General features: G+C 44.1%; 1 protein-coding gene across 4 annotated transcripts in view; it reads right to left on the bottom strand.

Moving 5' to 3' along the window:
* Window positions 1–17,961, bottom strand: part of MTCL2 (microtubule crosslinking factor 2) — a 95,348-nt gene that overhangs the window by 29,779 nt on the left and 47,608 nt on the right. For 2 of the 4 annotated variants that reach the window (XM_083618314.1, XM_083618311.1), the window contains exons 4-10: window positions 14,763–14,825; window positions 6,838–8,067; window positions 5,673–5,846; window positions 5,120–5,245; window positions 3,520–3,750; window positions 2,194–2,301; window positions 321–491 (exon numbers count right to left, since the gene is read on the bottom strand). In XM_083618314.1, the coding sequence (XP_083474440.1) occupies window positions 321–491; window positions 2,194–2,301; window positions 3,520–3,750; window positions 5,120–5,245; window positions 5,673–5,846; window positions 6,838–8,067; window positions 14,763–14,825 (2,103 nt within the window). The remainder of the gene's footprint in view (window positions 1–320; window positions 492–2,193; window positions 2,302–3,519; window positions 3,751–5,119; window positions 5,246–5,672; window positions 5,847–6,837; window positions 8,068–14,762; window positions 14,826–17,961) is intronic. The other 2 variants (XM_083618313.1, XM_083618312.1) reach the window with 2 other exon arrangements.

Below are 17,961 nucleotides of genomic sequence, written 5' to 3'. Positions count from 1 at the left end.
TGACAGACCTCTCATGCAACAGGCTGATCTAAACATAATGCCAAATGATGGCATAATTGGGCTTGTGTGCTTCCTCATCCATTTATGAACCCCTAATTGCCCCCATCACTCTTGGTCAGACATGCCATTGTTTCCTGTTACATACGAAGCGGCAAACTATGGTTTGCACTTGCCTACCCCTCGCCAAACCTAAATGAAGCCCATGATTTGAAGCATGCAAGGTAACACAGAGAATGTGTGCTGTTTAGAGTGCCTGTTTAGAGTGAAGATAAACTTTATGCAGTTTGAGAGAGTAAAAATGTGATGCTTGGATATCTGACCTGTGCGATGAGACACTTGAGCTCAGTTCTCTCCATTTCCCAGGTCGCTTTAGCCTTGGCAAACTGTTGCTGCAGTTCATTCATGCCTCTTCTCTCTTCGCGCAACTCTGTGCACAGCTCCTTCAAGGTCACCTTCATGTCTGATAGGGTCTTGATATACTCATTGGCCTGCTAGAAATACAAAAAATGCATAATAAAGTATAACTGCCATGCACACACCACATTATAGACACCGGCCATCACTTTTCACAATCCTTATGCAGTCAAAAAGAGGGGGTTTGAAGGAGAAGCATGCACTCTGAACTAAAGGCAGGGAGAATAATAGAATCGTAGAGCTGGAAGGAACACCAAGGGTCATCTAGTCTAACCCCCTGCAAGACAGCCCATGTGTGTTCATGTGTAATAGTTAGGGTGCTGGACTAAGACTGGAGAGACCCAAGTTCAAATCCACACTCAACATTCTGAAGGGCCAATCACAATCTCTCTGCCCAACCTGTTTGGCAGGATTGCTATAAAAAAAGCAGTGGGAGGGGGCCTGCTATGCTTAGCTCCTTGGGGGGAAGGGTCAGATATAAATGATAGTGAAGTGAAAGTAATAAATGCAATAAGGAAGCTCATTAACTGATTTTTTTAAAAACTGAATTTAAACTATGCCACTTCTCTCAGAGTTGGGAGTTCATGGGAAAAGTAGTTTAGTCTGACAATCAGTTTAGGGTAAGCAAAAGCAGACATCTGTGCCCTGCCCAGCCTCAAAGTACTTCTCTGTGGTTTGTAGGGATTGGTTAAAAAGCAGGAGAAATAAGCAGCCCAGGTTAAACTGAGCTGAGTAACAAAGTAGTTGAATCAGCAGCCAGAAAAATGCTGGTGAAGAACATCTTCCCTGGATAGGTGATCTAATGAATATCTAAGACTTTTTGCACACATGGGCATTGGCAGGAATTTTTCTGGGAGGGAGGGGGGCAAAAGTAAATACTCCAAACAAACAAAACACAGTGAACATCAGAGAACAGTTCTAGCATTTATGGTGGCTGAAGAGTGTGGCACGGTCTGGACAGACATGCCTTCTGAGCAACTTGTGCTCCAGCTTTACCCCTCTGTTGGTTCTCAGTGGGTACCACTGCTGTCCATCTAAGGACTGCTGTCCCTTCACCCATTAATTAATTGCACTGCTGCTACAATCAGCTTCACAGAATGAGCCCCTCTTCGTCAGGGAGTGCACCACTTGTTGCCCTCATCCCTCCTTCTCTGGGGTGGAGAGAATGTGCAGTGTACAAGAGAGGGGAAATTATCCTGGAAGGTAAAATAATAAAAAAAGTTGCGCAAACCCCTCCCATTCTTTGGTGCTCCATGCAAAACCAAAGGATTACTTAGGGTCTAAGTCTCAGGAACAGACATAGGAAGCTGCCGTCTATGCAGGCCTTTGGGGAGCATCCAACAAAGTCGCTGTGTGAGCGGAGTGATTTGCACGACAGAACTTCCCTCCTTCTATTCTCCCCAAGCACCACCTCCCAGATCTGCACAGGTCTGCACCTCCAAATCTGGGTGGGGTGCAAAAGGTACTTGGGAAGACCAGAAGGATAGGAATTTCTGTTACACAGACAGAAGTTGTTCCACCAGCACAGCTTGGTTGGACTAAGCCCATACTATTTGTCCTCCTATCCCAGAACTGTCTTCTGTGACTGGAAGAATTCCAGGGTCTCGGGAAGTGAGAGGTCTTTTGCACCACTTGCTACCTGATCCTTTTAATGGGAGATGCCACGGATCTTCAGCTGCCACAGAGTTACAGGCCTAAGTGCTCTTTGTGGGGAACTTTCTTCACTGCATACCAAGCAGGAAGAAAATTCTCCCAGCTGGGCACCTCATCACATCTCACCGAGTCCTGAGACCAGGTATCTCTGATACACATCTTGTTATCTGCTTGCTGCTGGGGGTTCAGCTCCTCCTCTTCAATTAGCAGGTACAGTTCTTTCATGCTGTTCACCTGGAAAGCACAGGGCAGGGCAAGTAGTGAGTGGAAGTCTTCAGTGGCTGCATCCTAGTGCTTTGTGCATAGAAAAGGACGCAACAGTAGTAGCCTGACCTACTGGATCCTTTAAACAGAGGTTAACAGGTTTAGGATGATTAACAGTGAGATAAAGGATACAGACTGTAACAAGATAGGAATGTGCACCCTTGAGAGATGCCTCTGTGTCACATCATCACAGTGACTTTCAACAGCATTCTCCTCTTTGTGTTTCTGTCTCAGGTACCTTTCTGCACATTTGTGCCTAGCAGAACCATCTGTTGGATTCCATGCTAGCCTAGTTTACCAAGAGGTTGTTGTTCCCAAGTCTTCAATCACTAAGTTTATGAAAAGATGCCTTGTGAGTCACTTTTCTTAGAGCAATTTCATCTGTGACACTAAAAAGTGCATTTATGCCTCTCTTGTGATTCTCCGTATCACTTATAAATGTAGTTCATGCAGCAGAGGAGAAACTGAACACACACAAGAGATCAATGTAGAGACTTCATATTTCTGTGAAGAACCTCACTTTTTCATGAAGAATCTAAAACAAAGTCCATTTAAGCCTCATGTGTGAAACTGCCTTGTATTTCAGCAGCCGACCTTCACCAAGCTGAACTTTATTCACAGCTGAGAAAGCAGCTTACATGCTAAAGGCGAGAGAGCAGTTCTTGAGAAGGTCATATGGAAGACAGGAAGCAACTGATAAATTGGAGCTGATATGAGCCTCATTCTTGGCAAGTTTTGATAGAGCCCAAAAGAGAAGCCAGGATACCACCCATTGCTATCTAGGAGACATAATATGTAGTCTAAGAGTGGCTAACCTGTGGCTTCCAGATGTTGTTGGACTCCACCTCCCATATGGCCCAGCAGTAGCCAATGGTCAAAGAATTTGGGAGCTATAATACCACAACATCTGGAGGGACACAAATTAGCCACCTGTGATGTAGTTCATCCACACTATTATTGCAGCCTCATTCACCCTGTTTCTCTCCCTTCTCTTTGTAAGTGATACAGCAAAAATACATGGGCTGTGGCTATCTATGCAATTTACTGAAGTGTAGAAAAACAAACTCAAAGCAATTAATAGAAGCAAAAACACATGATTAAAACAAAAGGTCAGAATTATCTGCTTTAATGTCAGAAGTATACTTTTGACTAGTCAGCAGAGAAGCTCATGCTCAAAGCCTGCCATACCTCCAAGAAGTCATTGCCCTCATTTTGTAGGATCTTTCCCTGCCTCCAATGCTTCAGAAACCACTTGAGCTTCATGAAAAGGAGCAAGAAATTTTGCTTGAACTGCTGGGATTCCTGCACCAGAAGGTTCTTCTCCTGGCTCCAGAACTTTTGCTCCAGTCTCCTCTGTAGGTTCAGGCTCTGCAGCTCAAATTCTCGCCTCAAGAGGGCCTTCTGGTGATCTTCCTTCAACTGACAGAGAATGGGAAGAGATGGAAAGTAGGTTTGTTAAACGGAGTGAAGTAACAGGGTGAGTACACCAAAATAATCAAGGATTGCTGAGCAAAGAGGAGACACAGGCATTCACATCCTTTTAAAAAGAATTTTCACATCCACACAAGTTCACTTTAGCTGCTCAGTTTTGGGGCTATGACTAGTTTTAGGGGGGAATGAGTATTTTGGAAAGGACCAGGATGATAGCAGACAGAGAAAGGATAGAAGCACCATTGGTTTATGAGCACATGTCAGGGGTTACATCAATGAAAAACCACAAAGATGGCTTCTGGGCTAGGACATAGTTATCATCATCCCCATCTCAAACTTCCAACTCAGTAAATGTCTTGAGCTTTCCACTGACAGTTCACATGCTTCCCAAAATTTCTGCAGATAGAACTCCCAGAATTCTGGGGTTGTTACTTTTGTGTTTATCAACTGTATTTCCCAGGGAGCTGCAATTCATGCCTGTTGCCTAAATACAATACTCGCAGGTAAAATACATCCAGAGGCCTGACTAATAACTCCCGTGAATGGCCTTTTGCCACAATATTTTACTGGCACTTGTTGCTGTGGCTGATGCATCTGGGCAAATAGCTAAGTTCCAGACATGACTAGAGGATTCTAGTGATTGCCATTCATCACTCAGAACGAAGTGGGCAAGAGAGCAAGAAGAACCTTGCTGAATCAGGTTGAAGGCCCATCTAGTCCAGCACTCTATTTTCACTGTGGCTAAACAGATGCCTATGGGAAGCAGAACCTCAGGACAACAGCACTCTCTCCACCTGGGATCCCCAGCAACAGAAGTATTTAGCCTCCATTTTCCATGGATTTCTCTAGTAGTATTTTAAGCTCATCCAAATTGACAGCCATCATTATAACCAACAGAAGCAAATTCCACGATTTAACTATGTGGGCTGTGCAAAGAAGTACTTTCTTTTGTCTGTTCTGAATCTTCCAACATCCAGCTTCTAAGTTTGAGGGAGATTTGAGAGACAGAAGAGGTCTCACAAAGAATGGCTATCTTTATATGGAAGCTAGAGAACCCATAGCTGACTCCACCAATTCTGCTTGGCTGCTAGAGGACTGCTGAGTTCAGGTTTGTTTTCAGAGCGTGCTTGTTATGGATAATGTACTCTCCGCATGCTGAGGGGTCATATGGAAGCATTTGCCTCTTTCCTGGCAGCCAAACAAGGTAGCAGCTGCTTTGTGCTTTCATTCAGTGCTGAACTAGGATGTGCCTGAAGTAATGGGAGGGATTAAGCCCTGTGCCTTTAGTCCCTCCTGTACTCTTGTTGCATGTCTCATCTTCTGGCCTGGAGAGTGGCTCCAGGCAAATCTCACTGACCTGGCAGATTTTCTGGGTGAAGTTCTCTGCTTCCTCTTTCCTCAGTTGCCTCTCCTGGGACAGCTGTTCTTGTAGGCCCCTCAAGCTCTCATTAGCCTCTGAAAGGACCAGTTGCAATTCTTTGATCTGCGGGGAATAGTTTAATCAAAGCCAACAACAGTCAGGTATGTCATCCTTACAAAGACTAATCTCTCCATGTCTTTTTTTAAAAAAAATATTTTTATTAAAGGCCCATAAAAGAACAGCCAACTCCTTGCAGGGAGTGACCTTGGCCGTACGTAACATCCTGTTGTCATGGTGAGGAACCTCTGATCTGTAGGTCAAATTAGGCCCATCAGGCTATTTCCCCAGTCTCCAGCCATGTCCACCTGTTTCTCACTTGTCATGTGACATTGGGATAGGTAACACAAGATTTGTATATGGGCCATGCCATTCTTTTTTCCATCCACATGAAATGTGTTGATCTAGTATTTCTGCAGTCAACTTATTCTCCCTGGAGTTTCCAGCCTTCTTGCCTCCCTTTGGGAACATAATCACATACTTTGACACCTACCTCAGACACATAGGAGTCCTTCTCCTCTGGTTGATATGACTTGTAGCTCCTGTCAAGTTCCATGTTGGGATCCACATCCATGGTGGCGGTGCTGTTGCTGCTGCTACTGCGGTAGAGATCAGAGGTCCTGCTCTCCGTGATGTCCCAGTCGGGGGGCTCCCTAAAGTCAGACTGCTGCATGCATGGGCAAGTTAATGAGAACAAACCAAAAGAGCAGAAAAGAAAAGAAAAAACAAACAAAACAATGGGTCTCAGGAACAATAAGAGCTACAAGACAACAAAAAGGATGAAGAGGAGGAGGAACTTCACTACCGTGGCAGAAGACAAAGTGGTAAACAAAAGGAGACACAAAATGAGCAGACACGTGGGCTGGATTGTTTGGGAAGGGGGGAAAAGAGAGAGAGGGAAAAAATGTGCAAACACCAGTTATGGTGCCATGCAGTGCCTGGGGTGGGAGTAGTTGAGGGAGGGAGGAAGGGGGGGCCAGGAGCATGCACAAAAATAGAACTCTGAAAAACTGGAGTGTGCTTCAGGAGGTTGCAACCCTTCCCCAGATCCCCTTCCCTTTCTTAGGTCTTACCTTAGATCAGAAGCAGCCATAGGAAATGGCAGCAGCATGTACCTGGCCTCCTGGAAACAGCAGCAGTACCGTTTACCAGAAAGGATGAACTGGAAGGGAGCCTGGTACTGTGTGGGCACATTGGTGGCACCAATGTGGTGCTGTTGCCGATGTAGCCCATACAATGCCACTACCTGCAAGCAGTAGCAATTCAATTGCCAGGAGGTCAGGTGTGCAGTGATGCTCCACTAGCTGCTGTTGTCCTAGACCAATCTTCTCCAACTTAGTGTCCCCCAGATGATGATGGACTGCAGCTGGTACTAAATAATTCTTCAGCAGCAGCTGTAATGTGGTTTCCACTTCTCAAAGCAATCTTCCTCCTGCCTCATGCACACTCCACTAAACCAGAGTCCTACCTTGTCACTAGCCACAGTTCCATGCAGTGAGCCAGTTGTTAGTTATCATTTCAGAAAAGAGAGGCAGAAAAGGGAAGTTACATTAACAGGGCCAGGTTCTGAATTGTTAAAGCAGGAGAAAACAGCATGGGCAAATAAAGCAATAATCACTGCCAGGGAGTCACTGTTGACGTCTCAGGAAAAGCCTCACCTGGAATTCAGAGCCATGAGCTTTCTGCAGAGCCTCTTTTGTGGAATCCTGGGAGCTGGCGCTTGGCAAGGAGTCCTTCTGGTCTTTCAGGTGGTCTCCAATGTAGTCCACCTTCCTCATGAAGGTGTTCAGCTCCTGCTGAAGGACCCCAAGCCTCATCAAAATGGCACTGATCAGCTTAGAGTCAGTCATACTCTCATTATCCATGGCTTCGCTCAGCACCAGCTCTGCACAGTCGTTGTCTATGCAGAGCTTGAGACTGGAGGTGAAGCCATTGGCATCAGAGATCAGGACATCAATGGCTTTGCTGACAAGCGCAGCCTGGTCCCTGATGTCAAGGAGGGTCTCAAAGTCCTTGGACTTGAGAAGCCTGCAGGGGCTGCTTTCATGCGACTTGCTAAAGCCGTTGCCAGGTGCTCTCTCCTTGGCATCATTCTCTCCCCCAATGGGCACCTCTCTCCAAAGCGATGTTGGGATGCACTGGGCAGAGTCACCAGCCTCAGCATCCGTCTCCAGCATGGGCCGAGTGGTCTGGCAGGAAGCAAGGTCACAGCGCTGCAAGTTGGAGAGCAGGACACGGTTCTCATACTGGAGCTTCTTAACCTTGCCACTTAGCTCACTGATTTGGACCTTGGCCGTGGCCAGTTCTTCTTGGGAGGTCTCACTAATCACTGAGCAGCTGTCCTCAGACAGAGTGATGTCCAGGTCATGGTCTGACTTGTACTTATTGAGCTCATTCATGAGGAGCTTGTTCTGCTCCTCCAACTCCATCAGCGAGCGCCTCAGCAGTTCTGCCTCCTCCTCCACAAACTGCAAGTGCCGCCTAAGCTCCACCACACTGTCCCCAGAGTCCCCGCAGTTTGTCATGGAGAAGGCAAACCGGATGTCTTGCCCTAAGAGTTCTTTGTCTCCTTGGCCCCTCATGTCTTCCATCTCTGCCCTCAGCCCTCGGTTCTCAACCTCAAGCTCTACTATCCTCCGGCTCAAAATGTTGGCTTCTTCCTCTACAAGCTTCAGGTGGACTTTTAGTTCTGCCTCTCTGGAATGAGGGGAGTCAGCCAGTTCCTCTATGGAGAGGGAGCTCTCCAGGTCCCCATACAAGGATCTGTATTTCGTCAGCTCCTCCTTCATACTGTCGTTCTCTTTGGCTAACTTGGTCAGTTTCTTGCACATCAGAGCAGATTCCTCCTTAGCAAAATGCAATTGACACTTGAGGTCTGCGCTGTCCTCCTAGCATAAAAGAAAGGTACAAATGGTGCAAGCGTTACTAAAAATGACACTTTGGGCAGGGTGCTCTGTGCAAAACAGATTATCCTTGAGGCTAACCTTTATTATGGCATGATGGTTAAAACTAACAATCCACATACTTGAACTTTGTAACATCTACATCCATGTCACACAGGCAAGCCAAGATGGGGCAAAATCTGCTGGCCATTTTGTTTGTTTCCGGTGATTAACCTCTTTATCTCAATGATCCTGGAATATTGTCTTGCTTCCCTTTTGCTTGAGTGGAGGTAAGTTTGGTAGACCTTATGCCAGGGGTAGGCTATGTGTTGCCTGGCAGATGTAGCTGGACTACAGTTCCCATCATCCTTGACCACTGGTTGTGCTAGCTAGGGCTGAAGGGAATTGGAGTCCAAGAACATCAGGAGGGCACCATGTTGACTAGCCCTGCCCAATACGGAACCAGTTCCTTTTACACGAGTACACTGTGGTATCAGTTTTACTACCTTTGAAATATACGTGTGAGCCTTCTTACACACACTGCAGATTGATTGTTTCCAGATACAATACAAGATTTGACACTCATGCATTAGCTAGTCTGGTCCCTTCTGCCCTCAAGGTAGCCCCCTCAGGAACTTTCTGACACAAGTGGCAACAGTTTATAGAAAATAGTGTTTCCCTTGCCATTCCAGTCCTCAAGGGCAGAATGGTCACACTTTTCAATTTCTAGAAACTTGTCCTTTGGGCTACATTCTGTAGAATATAAACAGAATGAACAAATCTAGTAATAGAACAGCTTTGCCCTGGGTCCACAGTGCTGTACATCTCTAAGTTAGCTTAAACTCTGACACACAAAGACTGCATTTTTAGGCTGTACAATTTACATCTATAATCTGTGGTACTGTTTGCAAGAAAAAATAAAATAAGGCTTATTTTGTCTGTGGATTAAAAGTGCCAGCTCAAACACAAGGGGTTTTTTATTGGTATGGCTCCGAACAAAGAAAGCCTTGTCACAGAACTCCTTTAGTATTTTGTCTTTCCTGAAGTTCAATAACTGAGGGGAGATGAGAGGGGAATAAGATTGGGCCCCCAACTCCAAAATTGGGGTGGAGAAGACTTGTCACTCCCCAAGTAGATCACCCTACCTCATATTACTATCATGTGAAAATGCATATGCTGTGTACTCCCATGTGTGTTTGCGCAGAACAAAGCCCCACTATGCTCAGCTGAACTTATTGCTAGTTTGGAGTTTGGGGCTACAATTCTAAACAGGTCCTTAAAAGAGCCCAGCTGTCTAAGACGAACACAGGCCAAAGGAACACCACTCCCACCAGGAGAAGAGAGATTCGTCTCTCCCATAATTTTGAAAATTTGAATCTTATACAGATGAAGATTCTGCACTTAACCCAGAATGAAGAGGGTGGTTTGCTAGGGAAGGAGAGACAGTCAGTCTGACGGACCAATCTGAATAATTTTAAACATATACTTTTGATATATTCACCAACAAAATACTAAAAGAAATACACCCTCCACCCAAAATTAAAGAATTGATCAGCTATTAAAAGCAACAATTGTATCCATACAAAGAGAAATACTATAAATGAGCCTCAAATGCTCCAGAATCACCCACATTCTGGATAATCTATTTTGCATATGTGATATTTCCAGAGTTGTACTACTAATTTTTAATGGACTATATTGGGTTCTGAGGGGGTGAAGTACAGGACTTTGAGAACCAGAGATGATCTGAAGCAGATACAATGTATCCTTTTCTATAACATTATATTATCTCCTGTCCCCAAACTGCAAATGAACTGATCCACCACTGTCTACAACACACAGTAGTTTCTTCCTACCCCCTTCTTAATTTTCCTTTCCTTAAGATATCAGTAATTGCCCCAAGAGTCACACTAAATATGTTGTGTGTGATCTGTGATTGGATCTCCCAATGCCTTTTTGTTTTCCTAAAATAAGACACAGGGGATTATTTGGATTTGGACAATTGCACTTGGGGTGGGGGAAATTGAGAGTTTAACACTTTGCCCATCAACTGTTTCCCCAAGGGGAATCCTTCCTCTCCAAGCTCCAAATAGATGCAAAGAAAAAGAAAAATCAGGTAGCTCTAGGCACCCTTTAGAACTAACAACCAGTTCAGTAGCGGAAAGGTTTAGTCATGCTCCAGGTTTCAAGAGAAGGAAAAAATTCTAAGGAGTCAACTTGCAATTGGTTACTGATTTAGCAAACAGAAGAGAGCTGATCAAATTCCAAAGTATCTAATTCTCCATCTAGACTAGCGTCATCTTCAAGTCTCCCACAAAATGCTTATGTTCACATGATCACAAAAAAACATGATGCATTTAGTACTAAGTGGCAAAGTCAGGACAGCCTGTTCAATACATTTTTTTAATGCATGTTTGAATCAACTCTAAGATTATGTAGGACCGCTGGGGGCAGGTTGAAGTGGGTAATGTTAAGGAAACAGAACCTTTTTGACCTTTCTAGGTCTTACGAGGGCTTGCTCCTAAATAAACCCCACAGATGAAACCAAGGCACGGTTTTTGTATGTGTGAATTCACCTCGAAGGCGGAGCAACGTGCTGAAACAGAGGAAAACATTTCCCTTTTGAAAGGCCCCATGACATGGCAGGGAAGGAGGAAGTCAGCTTTTACAGTTGGGAGTGTGTTTCTGGCTCATTCCAAAAACAGAGCCAAATAACTGTGACTAAAGCCCTGTCTACACATTGCTAATGGTTGAATCTGTTCTCTTCCCTACAAGAGCAGAGAGAAATCCCCGCTCTGCTCTGACAGATCTCCCAATGCCTCCTCCCCCCGCCCCACAACCCCCGCCCTCCAAACCGTTAGGAAATACTATACAGTTTGGAGACTTATTTGCTCAAATTCCCTGTGGAACTCTGAGGATTTGAATTTTCCCCTCAAGGAATATTACCTCATAAGAAATGACTGTTTGGTTATAAAATTAGTTCATTTCCTGTTTCCATAGCTCGCTGAGGGAGGAAAAAAAAAACTGACAAATTCCTCCTCAGAAAAGAAACTCTCCACCAGGCACTCAATGCCTCCTTTCCAGATGGCCAATACAGTGTGAACATTCAGTTGCAACGGTCAGGCCTGACATTGCATCAGCCACAGTTGAAAAAGGCAGCTATTATTAACTCTCTAGAATGTCCTGCATTGTTGTCCTTGTGCATGCAAAAAATTCACTGCACCAGATCCAGGCACAGAGAAATCTCACATGAAAGAGAAGAAAAGACAGTGACTGTTTATCGTTTGACGCAAGCAAGTGAGCATTCATGCTGCTTTGGAATTCTAAGCACAGCCTCCATACCAAGGTTCAATGGAAACCCAGCACAGCAAAGTAACTTACAAAACTTAATGCTTTTGGAGCCCGGTTTCCAAATGCATGAACATCCCTCAAAGGTTTCAAATGTAAAGAAGACTTCAGGCTGAGGCCATATGGATGTGGGCATTGTAGCTTTAGTGCTCCCAGTTTGGAGATTTAATACCAAATCAAGGAGCTTGCCCGGCAATGATGAATTTTACCACTACTACTACTACTACTACTACTACTACTACTACTAGCAGCAGCAGCAGCAGCAGCAGCAGCAGTAGCCTCCTTCAGCCATACAGATTTGAGCAGGTGAATTGATTTACTCCTCTTAAATGCCTCATATGAACAAACCCTTTTGAAAGGAACTAATTTTCTTCTGAATGTGGGACCCAGAATGCACTGTGGAAGTAAAACAGTAACAGTCATGGAAAGCTTTGCTTCTGATTGGGTGATTAAGTGCAGGGGATCTAGGAATCTACACAATTATGACTGTACATGGAATGCGGCTTCTTTGGTAGTGGGAGGAAAAGACCTGTTGTATATGTATTAAACTGTTCCTTCTAACAACAGCTGCTATCTGTTTACCGGGATCTATTTACCCCACCCTTCATGAACATTTAACTCAAGGAAGTTTAAAATACAATTTAAAATCCAAAACAAACAACATGAAAGATATCCTATAAAACTCAGGAGTCCAAAAAGAAGGTATGAGTCAAATGGACATGGTACCCTTACAAAGCACAAATTTAATCCCGGACCCAGTCCCATTCTCCACTCTCCTCTCCCTATATATCCATATCCTCAACAATACTTCTTCATGCCTCCCATCCCTTTCCCTCTTTTTCAGATTTAAAGAAACACAGACCACGTGCAATTTGGCAAACTGCATAAAGCATTTAAATTTAGGTGATTTTTGAACACTGGTCATATTTGTGTTATTTATTCAAAGAGCATTTTTTTGACATAGAATTCCAAGCTCATCTACACAGAAAGTTTAGCTACAATATTTTACTTGTACTCAACAACTGCTAATTTATCAGCCTGAAGCCACCAATTAAACATATGACCACCAAGCATTTGCACAGAGAAGGTAGATGGACCTTGTAATTTTCTGCTAAGGTTCTTTTTCATTTCACACAAATCATATATTTATATGTAGCTAGAGGTTTTTCCAAAAAAGGGGGTTGTGCAGAGCATGCTTGCAAAAGTGTGTGTGTGTGTGTGTGTGTGTGTGTGTGTGTGTGTACATAATAGTCTTATTCATATATTTAAGTGCAGCAGACCAATATAGGTGAACAGGAAGTCTAAGAACTCTCAGGAAGAGTGAGGAGACTGGGAATTCAAACAGACTCAGATTACAGTGTATAAACTTTCTCCTAGGACGCTACATCCTCCCTACAGATAATTATTCTCTTTGCCTGATAATAGAAGTGTCAGAAGAGGGAAAGCACTGATGCAACACGGACTAGATCGTCTTTCCAGATGTTCAGATAGTACTTCTTATAACTGTACAAATGGAGGATCTTCAAAAGGACTGCTTCAAACACTGTAAATTCCCACATGGAAAGCACTTCATATGTGTTGCCTAATATTTAAGCTCTGCTAAAATACCATTAATAAAACTCACCCATCGACCCACACCCAGTTCAGAACTCTTCCTAGGGTGTGGTGGAGGCTAATGCTTGTGACCCTATCCTTTCATCAACATTTATGGTATATAAAGCTGCAGTGTATATTACAGGACAAACCTTGGTCTTAGTTACACCAGCATTTGAGGGAGACATGCCTATAATTATGTCTGTGAAGATGATAAGTCTACCACTGCTTCAATCTATCATGTGCTATAAGCATGCATAGGTGCTATTGTTCCTTAAAGGTATCTGGACAAAAGCATGAATATACTTGCCAGATCACTGTTAACTGGCCAAAATGAGGAAGGTGCGAAGTTTCAGCAGAACCATGCGTATTTCCCCCAGCTATTTGTGTAACAAATGGTTGTATTCTGAATACAATTTTAATTTTGGTTTCAAATCGGGCTTCGAGAGGGGCAGGAACTCATTTTAAAAATTACCAATGCAACGCAATGGACTGCAATTCATTCCAGCTTTGTTTTATTCTGTCACCAAGCTATTTCCTTTGCATCACTGCTTCTTTCTAATGCCACCCCCCTGGCATTATTACAGGGGATTTGGATAATGTATTCCAGATATTCCACTGCTACTCAGGGTCAACCAACGCAATGCAGAGCTTTTAACCACTAGAATCCAAGAATCGAATGCAAAGGCAATTAAAAAAAAAAAAAAAAAAATTGCAAGCCTGTTCTTCTACCTGATTAAAATGTGGTCAGTACCTTTCCGTATAAAAAAAAAATTGCACAAGCACAGAAACAAAAATGCCACTGGTGCACAGTTTCAACATAACATCTGCTTTTATCATTTGCATCATGGTACCAGCTGCACTTGAGGGCATATAGGATAACCTCTCACTTTTCAGAAAGTAAAAATATTTATTTTCCAGAGCATGTTGCAACTGGTAAATATGCCGAAGCAGGTGGACATGCTGGAACATTTGAAAATTCGAAGGCCTGTTGCCTATTCCTCTTACAGCACACACCTCTGCTTGAACCCTAACAGCTAAAAGTGGCATCCTTTGCAAGAGAACAAGGCAGGGTTCTCTGCTTTGCTTGCCTACAAAATAAAAAATTTAAGATCCCGAACTTGCACTGCATACTAGCACAGTGGGTCCACTACCCAGGCCTCTATGGTGAAAAAATAATTAGGGGCAATGGTCAGTTCTATCCCCTCCTTATCTTGAAAAAAGATATTTGCACAGCTTTCTTGCTAGGGGGAATAGGGCTGGCTCCCCATGCCAGGTCATGTACACAATAAGCTGAATATACCTAGTCCAGGGAGATACATTAGAACAGCTGGTGTTAAGACAATTAAGGAAAATATGTTTGCTAAGGCAAACACATCCCACATATCTGTTCCTCAGGAATTGAAGACCAGCCCAAATGTACATTTTGAAGTAGCCAGATGCTAAGTCAGCTCACTGTTGCATACAGACCATTATCTACTGGTCTATTACTCAGACTAGCTGTGGTTCTCTGGGTTATGATCATTCTCAGCCCTGCTAGCAAAGTTCCTTTTCACTGGAGGTGCCAGGGATGGAACTTGGGACGCTCTTTATGCAAAGTGTGTTGTTCTGCCAGTGAGCTGCAGAGTCTCCCTTGATGGGGTTAAGAGAAAGAGAATGTCGTCCTCAGGTACAAGGTGAAGCAACTACACGAGTGCCCAGCAGTTCAGCCCTTATGGCAGCGCATTTTGCAAGCTGCTTTGCAGGAAGGTGTTAGGTACCTGGACAGATGACTTCTTGTCTGTCTTCCCAAGAGAACGTGATCCTCTTTTCTTCAGAGAATTCTGAAACAGAAGAGGTAATGCAAAGGATAGTTATTTACTGAATTTATTTCCAGCAAAGTTTCACAATACGTTGCACACATTGATCAAAATAATTTTTACGTGATGAATCTGTTAAAGAGGCAATGCGTTTAAGTAATATGAGCCCTTCATTAATTAAATATTGTGAATTATATGGATATTTAATCAAAGTATTCATTTTCATAACTTCATCACTATATCCTACCATATTGTCTTTTATTACAACCCATATATTTATTTGTTCTTCAGGACTTATCAAAACCATACCAAGCAATATATTATAGAAAGAGTCTGCATTTCCACAAATTTATTCTATTTTAGGCCCATTTCTCTTGAGCTTATATAGTTGTCAGAGCTACCCTAGGTCCCAGCTCACAAAGGACCAACGCTGCTTCGTTGTTAAGTATAAAGGTCTTTATTGAAGTTCAGTTTCACTTCCAGAGCCGCAGCGCGCAGCCCCACGTCTAAAGTGTCAGACCACTGATGCTCCGTCTGAGTCTCCTCCCCCTTGACACCAATTTAAGATTCTAGCCTTGCTCCACCTTCTCCGCTGCTCCTTCCTCCTCTGGGTCCGCCTGCCCGCCGGGGTTCCGCCCTTTCTAGCCTCTTCTCCCGCTGATTCCCCTGAGCCTTCTCCCTCCCTCCGGCGGGCTTTAGGAGCCGGTTCCCCATCCGGGTCTCCTGCTGTTCCGCGCGCCTGCACATTTGAACTTGGCGCGCGCGCCCAGCCAGCAGCTTTCCTCCTGACCGTTCCACTGCTGCTGTCACTGCTTCCCCCATCGGGGGGGCTAGCTGCAACTGACCTCCCTTCCGTTGGAGGCGTGGTCAGCCCTGACTCCCTCTCTGGAGGAGACACTGCTCCTGACACATGTGACTCCTCCCCCCCACTACGCTCTGGTGGGGAAACTGGTCCCGATCCTCCACTGCTGCTTTGGGGTTCCCCTCTGGCTCCTTGTTTCTGGTGCGTCCCCCCTGGGACCCCCCTTGCCCTGACCATCGGCGCCCCCTTCTGGGAATCTTCTGATTCGCTGGAGAAGCTCATGGAATCTCTCGGGCCACTGTCATACTCCCCTACGCTGCCCTCGGATTCTTCCCCTTCGCTCTCCCAATCCTCTCTCCCTAGTGCTCCTGCTCCTGATTCCCTGACAATAGTATTTTGACATTAAAGCCAAATCCTAAAGTTTGTTGATCCAGTCACCAGCTGGGAGTACTTTTAGCGGCTTTCCTTCTTTTTTTTAGCATTCTACATTTTTACTCCCAGAATCATATATGAGTTTAATTTTGTATGTTTTGTATTTATTGAATGACACATATAATTTAGCAACAAAATTAATGGTGCTGTATTATATTGTAATGTCTCAGATATTAACTTTGTAATAATCTTTCAGCACACACAAAAATGGAATTAAAAAAACTAGAAAACGAGCTGAGGCGCTATTAACAGGCACAAGTCCTTAACATATTCCTCCTCCTTTTCTATCTCCGTGAGTAGGGGCATTATCCTTCACCCACAAACTTCTGTAGAAACTGACATGGCTGGAGTCCGTAACGGTCTGAAGATTCCACTCCCCCACCCTTAAAAAAGAGAGAGAGAGTATTTTTGCCCAACAGCAATAGTATGCATAATACAGTGGTGCTTCGGTTTTCGAACATCTCAGTTGATGAATATTTCGGTTTTGAACGCACCTCGGAAGTCAAACATGCCACGCGGCTTCCGCTGAGTATGAGATCCTGGGGCCTAGCTGTCGGCTGTTGAGTTTTCGGTTTTCGAACGTTTCAGAACTCGAATGGTCTTCCAGAATGGATTACATTCGAAAACCGAGGTACAACTGTAGTACTTAACTTTTAAAAAGGAATCTGACAAGACATTTCCTAAGACTGGCAAGGCTTCACTAAACTTTGACCATTTCATGAGAATCCAAGCGGGAAGAGTGAAGGAATTCAGTATAAGTGAAGCTGAGAAGGCTTTTCTTGAGGCTTGCCACTTTCAGTGGAGCCCAGTGAGGGTGGGGCAGTGAAGGAAATGGCCATGCGACAGAAAAGCATGGTAATGCAGTGTATATCTCGTTATTAACAATCACCAGTCACATCCCAACAGCATTTAATTTGAATCTAGTTTTAAGGAAGGTTGCACTGGCATCTGGAGTAGGCAAGCATGGCACGCCTTCTGCATAAACTGGAGTAGGTGTGGACCACAGGGCTGGACCATAATGGTAGAAGTGGAACAATTGCACCAAAGCCTATGTCTGTCTGCAAGGGGCCATCTTGCCTCCATTTACTCACTGCTATTGCGCCCACTGTCTGCCTCGCCACCTCTGTCTGTTGTGGTATACAAATATGTATAATAAAACTAACAAATGATTTTAATTCAGTATGGGTTTGGGGGTTTTTTAAGTTCCTGCACTCCTTTGGGGGATGGGGAGGGACCCTTTCTGAAAACTGCACCTGGGTCTTCCCCATCACCTTAATCCAACCTTGGGTGTTATGCTTTTCCAGCTTTAAATGTCACAACTTGCATTCAGGTGTGCTATGCATTAATAGAAGCCAGTGGATGAGGGTGGGTGGGATATTCCCAAGTGATAATTAAAGCTCTTGGAAATCCATGCGTGACTTTTGTTGAAAACTGTCATTTTGATCTGGGCAGGCACAATTCCTGTGTGCAAAGTCAGAAGAGCAGCATACACAAATGACTCTACCTTTCCTGACAAAATTGGAAAATAGAAGCCACTTCGTATGGGAATCGACACATCTCTATAGCTAAGTGGTGTCGTCTGACATTTGGAGAGCAGCAGAAACACATCCTACATACAAACACAAAGGAAAGGAAAGCACTGTAGAGAATAAGGTGCCATATCTGAGATATCAAATGTCGAGATTTCTTTATAAAGGGCTAGAAAGCTTTGAAGATTCTTGATCATATGGGCACAGCCTGGCTATTCATAGTCAAGACATATGATTTCAAGTTGGAGAAAAGAATAACCGTGCAAGGTCCAATGAAAAAAAGATTACATCTTAATCACCTTGGCTGAAGCTTTACAGAAAAACCACCTTTGCAAGGGTCAGACAAAAAGCAAGCAGTTGATTATAACCCTATATTTCCAAGTCACTATGCTCCCCA

This window comes from Podarcis filfolensis (assembly GCF_964270895.1).
Source record: "Podarcis filfolensis genome assembly, chromosome: 6".
Classification (NCBI taxonomy): domain Eukaryota; kingdom Metazoa; phylum Chordata; class Lepidosauria; order Squamata; family Lacertidae; genus Podarcis; species Podarcis filfolensis.
Note: the sequence above shows the minus strand (reverse complement) of the source record. Positions and strands in the feature narration are given on the sequence as shown.